Raw genomic sequence first — 12,433 nt, 5'->3', positions numbered from 1 at the left:
CCCTGAAAAATTATCGTTACCTCTGACCAGCCGCGCTCGTTCGGACGAATATGACTAACATAATATTAATATTAAAAAATCACACGTAACATAATATTAATATTAAAAAAATACACGTCGTGCAAGAAGTTAACGTTAAACCTGCATCAATATTCGTAGATAGGTTTGTCATCGTTGCTTAAATTGTTTGAAATCGTTTTCAAAATTATTCTAAGAATAAGTAAGATTATTTTGCAATAAAAACTTTTATGATATTCAGTTGTCTTGAGATAGCATCACGTTAATTAAATTATTGTAAATTACGAAATATTTTTTAGTCATATTGATTATAAGTCAGAATTGCTCATTTAATTTATGCTTAATGTAATTATTTAATCTTTATTTTATTGATCCAATTGAAGTTGGCAAATAACGCGTGGTCCGGCGGTTGTGAAGGAAGAAAAAATTCTTTGGAGGTTCCATATATTTGCATTCCCAAATTAATTCAGCGATTGTAATTCCAGAACTCATAGTAGGAACGCATCGTGATCTACGTATATCAAGAGAATAGCGACGTCGCGAATGTGCTGCGGAGATTGATTTCGATGCTCTCCAAGAAGAGGAAGAGAATGCGGTGGCGCATAAAAAATATTCCGGGCGGGATGATGTACGAATTTTGCGATACCAACCGCGATACGCCTGCCTTTTGTCAGACTCGCTACTTTTTGATCCACCTGGTCACGCTCGGAAATACGATATGCGTGACTTGGAAAGCAGTGCGATTCGGAGTTGATTCATGAAATAACGCGGATTCGTGGTATGTATATTACGTCTGCGTCTACCGGAATACGAGCGCGATCGATAAACTGATTTAACGGATGTGACAACAAATGATTATTCTAATCTGTGTCTACTCGACAATCCATGACCCCACTAAAGTAAATCACAAGAGCTTTAGCAAGTGTATAGAAATTTATTTGCGATTAATTGTTGCCGATAAATTTTTAAATTAAGTATTTTTATCGTATCTGAATGGATTAATATTAATATATAATAAATAAATTGTATAACGTTAGTGCAAAGATTCTTCCTGAGAAAATTTGCATTTCAAAAAGTTAAAAATAATTAATGCTTCTTTTTTCAAATTAAGTAAAAATGTACAAAATAAATCATTGATACGCCGCATTTAAAGTGGCAAACGATTGGATGAGAGACAATATAGGACGAGTTCAATAACCGAATAGTGTGTCTGAGATGTGTGTCCGATTTGCGAATGAAACATTTTTATAATGCGGAAAGCAGGTGCGTCTAGTACCGTTGCATTACAATTATTCTTCACAAGATATATCGGGCATGTATTGTACGCAAAAGATACAGAATTAATTATTATATATATATATATATATATATATATATATATATATATAAAATATATATATATATATGTATATAAAAAAATATATAAAATTTAATATTTTTATATTACAATCAATCAGTCTTCTAAAATCATAGCGACATATTTTTTATCATATTTTTATCACAATTTTTTTCTTGCTAATACAAGTTGAGATTTTTATATTACTTTTACAAATAATTTTTATACTTACTTAATTATTCCGATTTGAAGTAAATATAATGCAAGATTAGATTACTTAAATATAGTTTGAGTTAGTTTACCTACAATATTATATTTCTCCACAATTATATTGGAAAAAAATTACAATACTTTTTGCGCTGAGTTTTGTGAATTATCTTATAATACGTTGACAGAGAAATTCATATCTCGTATACGAAAGCGGCAGGGTCCCCCTTCGGGTCGCGGAATTAAAAACAGAGATCCCAGAATTCCCAGGATTTCAGCGGTACACCTGACTCCCGCTTTTGCGAATGTCCACGCGGGTTTGCCGACGGAATCTCATTTGGTGCCATCGCGCAGGCTGAATTAAGATTAGCCGATGTCGAATTACACGTGCTGTGCAACAGCATACGCCGATCGGCGCTCACGCGCGCGACAAGCCGTCGAAAGACGTGAGACATACAGATCGTACTACTTTGGTAGCCTCGCCTAACTCGAAATCTTGTCGAGCGATCGACTGGCAAGTGATGCTGATTAATTCGTGACGCATGTTAAATCGACGTGTGAATTTGTCGCTCATTGTTCGTGCATCGATTCCAACGAAAAAGGATTAAGTCATATGCATTCATTACCGAAAAGGTTCCTTGAAATGAATATTTTCAATTTCACGTATCAATATTTTTATTCTATTTTTAATTTTACACACATAAATATATATATATGTTTATTTCTTTTACACATATTTTAAAATCTCTAAAAAGTCTTTAAATGATATATCTTTTCGGAATAATTGAAACGTCCACATAAGGCAAAAATTTTCATTATTATACACATTATTATACACTGGAGATTTTTACCTCAACTTCCACGAAACAGTTCGGTGTAGCGATATCCACGATCTTATTTGAAAACGAATCACGAAGAGTAGTCCGGTAAGTCCGGTAAGTACGGTGGGTTGAATGACCGTGTAATATCTCGCCTATGGATTGCGTTCATTTTGCAAATTTTCCAAATAAAACGAGGATTTGTGCTATATTGAATCGTAATATACTACGTGTTGCCTGAAACGCGTAGTATCCTGTTCAATGGCGTAGCTAAGACGAAAAATTCTGTCGTTAGAATTCTGAAAATTTGAGAAAATGTACAACAAAAATGTCATAGTAAAATTATTCAAAATCTTTTGATTAATTACTTAAATGCCTCTTTGAATAATATTAGTGAGAGCTTTTTAGGTAATTTTAATAAAAATGAAATATTATCATATTCATTTAAATTTTTAACAATTAGATAAAAAATTATTATTATTAAAACAAAATTATTCTTTAAATAATACAGATATAAATATAGATATAAATATGATTATTTTTAAGATTTTTTTTTAAATTTTCAGCATAAAATTCGGTAAAGCTGAAATAAAACAACGTTCCACCTTTGTAGTTAATCTAATCTTCTAGCTGCACCACTGACGTCAATAATCAGCAAATCGACGGTGAAGAAGCGCGTTTTAGGATTTAGTGTCCAGCTTTTCCAAGGAAGACATAAAATAGTTGCAGGTGCACTGTCAGCCGACATAAACGCCCGCGCATATACGCAAGCGGTCTACATGTACAAAAACACACACACACACACACACACACACACGCGCGCGCGCGCGCGCGCGCGCGCGCGCGGACACTGGGAACTACGAATTTTGCATCACGATAGAGGTTTGATGCAAATGAGAGATCGGGTCGAAGACGAAACACCTGCACCGGTCCATTCTCCTTGCTAGCCGAGAAAATTGATCGGCTGTATTTGTATTCACATCGTGGGATGGCTACTTCCGGCCTGAATCAACGCGTGAGATTAAGATCACTTCGACCTTAACATAAGAATTATACATAACGCAATCTGACAATCTCTTCACGTGTATCGACTGATATTGATCTTCCAAATTATTAAGTATACACATAAAATAATACGTAATGCTAATCGAATTTTAATATTAGGAATGCGAAATTTTCCTGCTTGCTATGTACAAAGTGAACGATCGGCTATTTGCAATGTTACAGCTGGTCATAAATCAAATTCAAGAATCTTCCGGCATCCAATTCAAAGAAAAATTGCAACTCTTCTGTATACCGGAGATAGTGGGTGCGTAATATATAATTTCATTTGATAGAGACAGAAAATTTGCATACGACTATTCATGTAGCATCATTACTGGTCATGCTTATTAAAGGTAATGTGAAGAGTATGACTAATAGAAACATTGCTATGCATGCGTTCGCGAAGAATTTATGTGATAAGTAATTATTATGAAACATATGACTTTAAGGAAAACATCAAAAATTCATAAAATTGAAAAAAAAATGTGAATATAAAAATCTGTTAGCTGAATCTGTTGAGGATCTATATGTAAAATAACAAATGTAGTAAATTTCGAATCAGGTCTTTATATCTTTATTACTTAATTATTAAAAATTAAATTAAAAATCAAAAGTTAAAATTAAAAATTTAATTATTAAATATTAAGTATGATCTAGCGATTTTATTATTATAATTTCAACCAGTTAACGAAATGATATTACGCTATCAAACGAGCTGTTTTGACATGGCTCGTTTTAGACATGCGTGTCACGTGCCATGAGTGCATCGCGTGGCATGGTGCATCGACATGATGCATCGCGATCGCTGTATGACGATCGTGCTAGCGGCTCTCTTTTGAGTGTGAGCTACCATATTTCAGCCAACTGATCTTTTTTCTCAGCTTGCATACGAACGCGGAATGCTTGACAATCGGCCGACCGATGATCGCATTGTGAGACCGTGACGTATTTCCGTCAGTAACGATGTGCTCGCGAAGAAACTGTATTCAGATTACATTTGTCACTGTCTCGCGAAAATTTACCATATTATTTTTCTTAAGCTTCAAACAAAGAAGTGATTTTGTTAACGAAATGTGCGTGCGAATGTGTGAACATGTGTTAAATTTAAAGTTATATCTATAATCAAGAATTTTAATAAAAAAAAGGAATAGTAGTAGTATGATAATAAATCTCGATAACTTATTAAATTATTAAATTAGTTATTATCAAATTAAAAGAAATCCTGATTTTAAATATTAATTGTTATGCAAAGATAAAGATATTAAATATTATTTAGATTTAGTTAATTGCGTCGTGGTTTGTATAAAATATGGATTTGCAAAAAGTCAAAGAAAAAAAAATAATATTTTCAGCGCACAGTGAGAAAGCTGGGAATGTTATGACACAGAAAAATTTTATTATCCTTTTTGTTACATGAACCGTGGCCTAAAAGTTCATCGAAAGTAGTGTGATCACAGATGAGGGTATGGAGGGTCGTGCGGTTGTCCTCGGAGTGTAAAATTTTCACCGTTTCCGAGATTTCAGCAAGTATCCCGCGACGCCCAGATCCAGATACCTAAAATAAGTTTGTCTAAGTCCACGTGCATTTTTACATTATAAATTTAATATTGATAATTGATATTACACTCTTGTAATACTTCATAATTGATATTGCTAAGTGCAATTTTAAAACAAATTTTCGATTTCATTTTAAATTCCAAATTAATACTAATTAATATACTGTTTAATACTAATTAATACTAATTAATATTTTCTCTAGTTATATTATCGAACGAGTATCGGTCAAAGAATCAATCGCGTGCTCAAAGATTTTACTTTGCGGTTTGGCTATCGGTAAACAGCAACTGAGTGAATACATCGTGATTGAATATTTAGTAAAACATAGCAAAATATTATCAGCAGCTGGTATCAATAAGGATTTCTTAATTTTTCTTTTTAAATTATGCGCCTATGAACACTTAACAAATTTATACGGTGATGTGACTATTTTAGCGCTTTGACGTTTTAACAGATTATTTAATTCACATCTGATCCTGTTAAATAATTCAACAAACAAGGAAAATAGTTCTTTATCAATTACCTCCTTCGCGTTGTAACAATGCCACGTTTCTCTCTTTTTTCTGGCGTTATACGGCTTCCATCGGCAGAAACGAGTCTGGACGCAATTGCAGTCGGTCTTTCCGGTGGACCAGTAGTTGCTGACGGCACATTTGATAATAAACTTTTACCTTGACGATTTTCTTTTGATTTTCTTCTAACATTTAAATCCGACGATACGACAATTTCATCAAACGTCTGGCCGAAAAATGCTGCGCAATGAAAAAAAATTAAGTAAATTATTTAATAATTATTAAAAAAAAATACAAATTAAATTTCTATTTTGTACAAAATTTTTAAATAAATATTCTTTTTAAAATACATAATCAAATAATGTAGATGTAAAATATATATATATACTTTTTTTATCATTTTACTTACGTTTTTCATTAGATGCCGTCTCTTGAGCATTGATTATGATACAGACGGAACTGAATATTAAAAGGACCAAGATTTTTATCATTTTGCAACGGAAATTTTAATATGTCCAAAAACCGAAATTTTTGTTATCCTGTAAAATAAATTTACAAAAATAATACGTGAGAAATAGATACGAAACTGTCGCTAAAACTTTCTACTATACCGCTACTAATTTTTTCGATCATACAAAAAATTATGCTAACAAATTATTATTATTATTATTGAGTCACGCCTTCGTAGTCAGGATCTCTCAACATCCGTTAGCTTCAGGTAGAATTGTTAAAAGGCCTTCGACGATTTCGTAATCACCAATCGTAAGAACGTGAGTTCGAAGAATAACTAATTGAATCACTTTCTAGAGCAGTGAGCTTACGGCAGAAGCTTACGTAAAAGCAGCGGATTGTGAAACTCAATGATTGACGTTATCGCAATGAGACGATATCAATGCTATAATATATGTAAATATTATATGAATTATAATTAAATATGATTAGAAATTAGTATTTTTTGAAGAGCGCTCGTTGTGCGTTGTGTGTGTGTGTATGTGTGTGTGTATAATAATAATAATAAAAAGCAATTAAAAAATATTGTTAAAAAGAATCTAGATAAGATTTATTTAAAATAATTTAAATAGTTTAAATAAATCAGTGTAGTAATTCGTGTAGAATTTGATTAACTTTCTCTCAAACTTTTCTCTTAAAAATAAAAATCAAAGTCTCTTTTATGACTAATGACTACTCGTGCTAATTTCTTTTTCGAGTTAATTAGCATTTTATTTTAGCACGTCGTTGAAAAGAAAAAAAAAGTTAAAAAAAAACATACGACTTGTCGTATCCTTTTTAAAAAATAAATCGCACCGAGTTCAACACTACGATTAACTTTTATCACTTCTATCGTCGCGCGACATCCTCGCCTGCGACCTTGCGCTCGAGATGACGGAACGGGCCTTTTTATGGATCAGCTGAGTCTCACTTACTTGTACCATGGACTCCGGACTTAACACTTAATACTTAGCAGTATGTATCTCGACTTACCGGCGATAAGTTGAGGATACTTTCCGAGTCGACAACCGCACGAGAAATGCGAGCACAATGACGCGGGAGCCTTCAAGAAAGCATCGCGGATTTGCTATAGTACGTGGAGAACAGGAACAGGCCCATGGAGTATCACGGGAGGAGGTGCTTTAAAGACGTCATGTACTGTAGTCTGTTGCACTGGCCGGACCACTTTCTATTTCATTTTTTCCTCTCGATTACACCCTCTCTCCTTGTCCCTCTCATCCGATCTCTCCGTCTGTTTATCTGGACGACTCCCGTATTCTGTCTCTCTCTCTTTCTCTCTCTCCCTCTCTCTCTCTCTCTCTCTTTACTCAGACGGAGGGACTGGTTTACCGGCTGGCAGGGCCGTAGGTGTCCAGGAGCGGCTAAACAATGGTTAACGACAAGACGGACCTTTAACGAGCCTCTTTGACACATCTCGGGTGTCGTGGATGTCACTTCTTCAGGGTGGACGTCGCTATGAGATGTAGAAATGCCAATCTCAAGCGACGATTGGCCAATGATCTTTCGAGAAGAGAATTTTTCTCTTACATAAACCAAAGGAATGTAAGTTCCTTGACTTTGGTATAGATCTTATCTAAATAATAATATAGAGTTAATATTCCGAATAGTATTTTTCGAAAGAAGAGTCGGAGACTTAGGTTTCTTTTGTGACCTTAGATGATTTTTGAGGCGCAAAATATAACACGCTTAATGATCCTCTAGTAGTTTAAAAAATAACAGGGTATCTCGGCCCAATAAGCTGCGGTTAATATCACAGCGGACCTTTAACAAGCGAGCGTAATTTCTCGAATGTTCTTCAGTTCTCTTCTCCGGCCGTCATGCATGAATATTTTCGTGTTTATTATTATAAAGAACTATAAAAAAGCAAGCGAGAATTAATTAATACGAGTATAATTTTAATTTTAATTTTAATTAATTTTCTATAATAAGAACGCAATTATTTAATCTCTTTCTCTAAAACTATTTTAATCATCGTTTTATGCAAATCGTTCCAAGAGGAGAGATTTACAAGGAAATTTTAAATGAATACGTCGAATAAATATCAGATAATCTCTATTTTTTTTTTTTCTACAAGTTTCTTTATTTATTAATTTTTTAAAAATAGCGCAAAAATTACTAGACATTTATTACTAATGGAGATCACTAGAAAACTTGCAAAACTGGTCCATCGGTATCCTTCGCTAAATAACAAATAAATAAACTGTATTTCTCGCCGAAGATTCACGACGTTCTTCAGCGAGCGCATCCTCCTATGGAGGAGGGCGTCCTCGAGGGCGCCGCTCTCCTCCTGGCAGCGCGAGGAGAGGAGAGTGAGGAGAGTATCTCGAAACGGAGGATGCTGCGCCGGCGAAGAAGATTGCGTGTGCGGTTCGTCCGGTCATTGCACGAGGCTTTTCGGATCTCGATTTCAGGGGGCCCTCGCTCTTTACAAGGCCCTCCTCCCTTCGGCTTCCTATCTCTTTGTGCCGTTTATCCAACGACCCTCCGTCTCGCGGCGTTTCCTCCCTACTTCATCGCTCTTCGTGTTCCTCTGTCCTCGCTCCTCTCCTGCCAGATTTCGCCTCCGTCTCGCTTGTTCGTGCGCAAATCGCGGCGCTACGTCGCGATATTTTTCTCGTTTTTATTTTGGGGAACATCTGGTGGCTGGCATGCGGACAAAGGGAACTTGCTCGCTCAGGAAATCCTCTCGCAGGAGGCAAGAGGGTGGCTCGCGCACGCGGTTAGGCTTATTTACTTGCTCTTAGCGAGTGACGTAGAATGTTTGTAAACAATGGACCCACAATGATGGCGGAGAGACGATGATGGTGGAAATAAATTAGGGGTGATTTTCGGGGCCGCGCAGCTTCTGCGGATCTGCAAAGAATAAGAAACCTTGAACATTCAGGATATACGGATTATGTCTGACTCCGTTGACATTATTATTAAGCTAGCTGCGCAAATAAATTTTGTATAATATATTTAGTAAAAGATGCTTGTTTAAAAATAGTAAAAGATAGAAAATGAGAGAAAATGGTTTTGGGTAAAGTTTAAATATTTTTATAGCTCGCTGGATTTTTTTAAATGATAAGATTAGTAAGTAAAGGTACTTGTATTTTTTTGAAAGATAAGCTACGTCGAGTGTAAGAAACAAATTTTATTTTTAACATGTCAAATTGGCTGAGTCATTCTTAATGAAAAGAAGTAAGTCTCGGGCAATTTCCTAATTATATTTAACGATTGTGTAGCGAAGGTTGCGTCAACACAGGATTACATATAATTTAAAATCCCATTATGGAAACAACTACGATATCACTGCCTTCCGATTACAGCGTAGCGTAATAAAACGTTTACGGAGTTATGCAAAAAAAAAAAATGTTGAAGATACAGGACTGCAGGCGTAAATTAAAAAATTCAAAAATAATGTTAACTGTTCGAAGTACACGAAATTGATTTAAAAAAATCATCTTTTGAGGAACAGGTTTGAATCAAAATATCTTTAATACATAGCTCAAAGTCATAAAATGCATCGTTATGCTTTAAAATTGGTATCAATCTTGTCATGCTTATATTCCATGTTAGCAGTCGGAAACGATCCGATTTAAACTCGCTCGGTCGAGTCCCAAGCTCTCTGACTCCCTTCGAACGAACAATAGCCATTTACTGCATGTCCAAGCGTCGCAAGTGTGTGCATAATCGACACTCCGATTCACGTGTAGGTGCATCTCTCGGGAGACTAAAACGGACCGGTTCGTCGCGCCGAGAGAGAGGAGCGTCGTACCTAAACTACGGGCCCCAAAACAACAATATGGCGTCTGGCCGTCCCTTTAAAACGAGTTAATCCGTCTGTCTGGCCGTCTGCCGATCGCCTGAGAACCAAGAAGATTCATTTCCCCTTTGTTCATTCTTTTTCACACGTACCCCGAAAGAGCCATGTACCTCAATGGCACACAATACGCGAACGCCGCGCCAGCTCATATTCGCGGGGCCTTTCCGGGCAGGTCCCTCACACACACACACACACACACACACACACATACACACACACACACACACACTTGCGCGCCTGTAATCGTCGCTCTTGTGCTCACACGAGCGCACACTCCGGCGAAAGTGAAATACACCCGTATTTCCCCGACAAAGATTGTTGCGTCTTCGGGGCCCGCCGCGCCGGACAGATGTTTCGAGCCCGTTTCATCCGCGTTGGGTCAGCGCGCAGCGCGGGGTGTCGGGAGCACAACGAGATCGCGGTAATATAATGCGAATCGCGGATTCCCGAACCCGACCTCCGGGCCCCCTGAGTTCGTTGACCTATGCCCGAGACGAGTCCGGCGCAATTTCGTGGGCGGCACATTTATGCTGCAGCGCAACATCCTTGGGCTTTAACCCTTCTCAGCATGCGAAAGATGGAATACTCCTCGGTATATACAATTCAAACGTAAATATGATTATTTTTTTAATATCGCGTAAAATATAATCTTTGGATTCAGCAATGATGTTTATAATTAAACAGCCCAATCTTAAAGTATTTTCACAAAGTATCTTCTCTTTTTAAAATGAAGACTTTTTTACGATAATCTTTAACGATAATATGATTAAAATACGAATTAATTAATTGACCGTAAATATAAAGATTGATGTAATTTCACAAACGCAAAGGGAGAATCTGAATGATCAGTTCTGTTATTTAACATCTTTTTATACATTATTCTGTTTCTAATAATGTGCAGGATATTTATATTTATTTTTATCAGCGTTGTATGTCCTCAATTAAATTTTTTTTAAATTAATATTTAAGTAAATAGACATGGCGATAATTATAATTAATTAAAATAGGATTTGTGGTTCAACATGCTTACCCTTTCACGGATTCAGAATCCGTCCTGTCCCGACGAGGACTGAGCAGCGCTAAACGAGGCTGTGAAAGGCCCGACGCTGAAACTCGCGCTCTGTGCATTGGCCTGGCTGTGTCCTCCGCCATAAGGACCACCTCCACCTATAGATCCTGCCGATGCTGAGGCAAAAGACGCTCCTTGACCGGAATGATGGCCGCCGTAGTCCGGCTGCCATCTGCGTAAATCAGAAAGTAGAATGCAAACGATTACTTCTCTTGCAAATCCCATTTACCAACATTTGTAAAAGCCACTATAAGACCTTTTTTAATTTTTCATATTTGAGTTGTCACGTTTACATGTAAAATGAAGATTACTATTCTGATCGTCAATTATGTAAAATAATATACTATACATACCCTCCGCCACAGCCATAACCGCGGCATCCGTGTCCTCCGACAAAACCATGCGGCCTATGGTGTTGGAACGGTTTATGGTGATAATATTTTCGCTTATTTCCGTAATGATAATTGCGTGCATCATCATTGTAATCATAATAGTCACTACCGCCCAACAAACCGCCCAACAAACCGAATTGTGGCGATCTTTGTTCTCTCGTAGCCTCTAGAATAATAGACATTTAAATATATAGATATTTGTTCCGTGTTAAAATTTAACATTTATATATTGACATTTATGTATTTGAGTTAAATTTTTAGTAATAACACAACTTTCTTTAAAAAAAATTAAAAAGTATATCTTATCGATATAAATGTTATACACGATTAAAATAAATGAACTTTTAATCTATAAATAAATAAATTTTACATTATTTTGTAAATAAAATAGCATTTTAAATGATGTTTTTTTCTAAATACGCTTATTACACAAAGTTTTAATCTATAAAATTTTGATTACTGACCAGTTTCAGTGGTATTATTCACAATCAAAGCAACGGGATCCAGTACATCAGAATTTGCCACTTCTGTCGGTTTACCGAACGATTCTTTCAGAAAAATCGCGCCAAGCGCCGTCATTAAAAGTACAAATCTTCTCATCATGGAACGGAAACGTCACTGTTACTTGTAAGTCGTCTAAAAAACGATTCAAAGCTGGTTTCTCTTTTCATATGCTTTTATAGGAAACCCCTTCACCATCGAAATTCAAGGAAATTGCTCATAATTTCACAACGTAACTTTGAATGCTGAGAGACGGTCATTGGTCTTCGTAAAGTGGACGACCTTCCGCTCCAGGGACGACCGGAAGTAGGCCGAAGACTCACATGAGTATAAATGGAATCCTCATACGATAGCTATTGACGCAAGTTTATCTTCGACCATACGTTCGAAAATATTGCACGTTCACTTAAGTTTACTCTCCTGTTATGTACATACGCTCTTCTCGTAGAAGAGTCAAGGAAAAAAAAAAATAATCACCTTTCTTGCGTTATTTCATATAATTTAGACATTTTTGGTTATTAATATAAAACATTATCACAAATTTTTATACTTAATAAATGATAACAATTCGTGTTGTGTTATTCTGTGAAAAAATGTTTTAATTTTCGAGAAGAAGAAAGAAGATAAAAACTGTTTCTTTATAGTTATATAGTTTTTTATATAT

At 35.9% G+C, this 12,433-nt stretch overlaps 2 protein-coding genes across 3 annotated transcripts; both read right to left on the bottom strand.

The window, feature by feature from the left end:
* Window positions 1-4,797: 4,797 nt before the first annotated feature.
* On the bottom strand, window positions 4,798-7,141 carry LOC105424340 (uncharacterized). Of its 2 annotated transcripts, none has more exons than XM_011634530.3 (4): window positions 6,975-7,141; window positions 5,902-6,031; window positions 5,504-5,732; window positions 4,798-4,978 (listed from the first exon to the last, which is right to left on the bottom strand). In XM_011634530.3, the coding sequence occupies exons 2-4, from the start codon at window positions 5,981-5,983 to the stop codon at window positions 4,927-4,929; spliced, it is 363 nt and encodes a 120-aa protein (XP_011632832.2). In that variant the 5' UTR covers window positions 5,984-6,031; window positions 6,975-7,141; the 3' UTR covers window positions 4,798-4,926. The 2 variants fall into 2 exon arrangements, with proteins under 2 accessions (XP_011632832.2, XP_088928705.1); XM_089072579.1 differs by lacking the exon at window positions 6,975-7,141 and adding an exon at window positions 6,144-6,389.
* Window positions 7,142-8,057: 916 nt separating this feature from the next.
* On the bottom strand, window positions 8,058-12,023 carry LOC105424339 (uncharacterized). The gene is made up of 4 exons (XM_011634529.3): window positions 11,733-12,023; window positions 11,230-11,434; window positions 10,838-11,048; window positions 8,058-8,855 (listed from the first exon to the last, which is right to left on the bottom strand). Exons 1-3 carry the CDS (start codon window positions 11,869-11,871, stop codon window positions 10,850-10,852), a joined length of 543 nt encoding a protein of 180 aa, XP_011632831.2. The 5' UTR covers window positions 11,872-12,023; the 3' UTR covers window positions 8,058-8,855; window positions 10,838-10,849.
* Between the last annotated feature and the right edge of the window lie 410 nt (window positions 12,024-12,433).

The sequence above is a fragment of the Pogonomyrmex barbatus genome, unplaced genomic scaffold (genome assembly GCF_055798465.1).
Source record: "Pogonomyrmex barbatus isolate J1 unplaced genomic scaffold, ASM5579846v1 scaffold13, whole genome shotgun sequence".
In the NCBI taxonomy this organism is placed as follows: Eukaryota; Metazoa; Arthropoda; class Insecta; order Hymenoptera; family Formicidae; genus Pogonomyrmex; species Pogonomyrmex barbatus.
The sequence above is the reverse complement of the archived record's forward strand: the minus strand, read 5'-3'. Positions and strand labels throughout refer to the sequence as shown.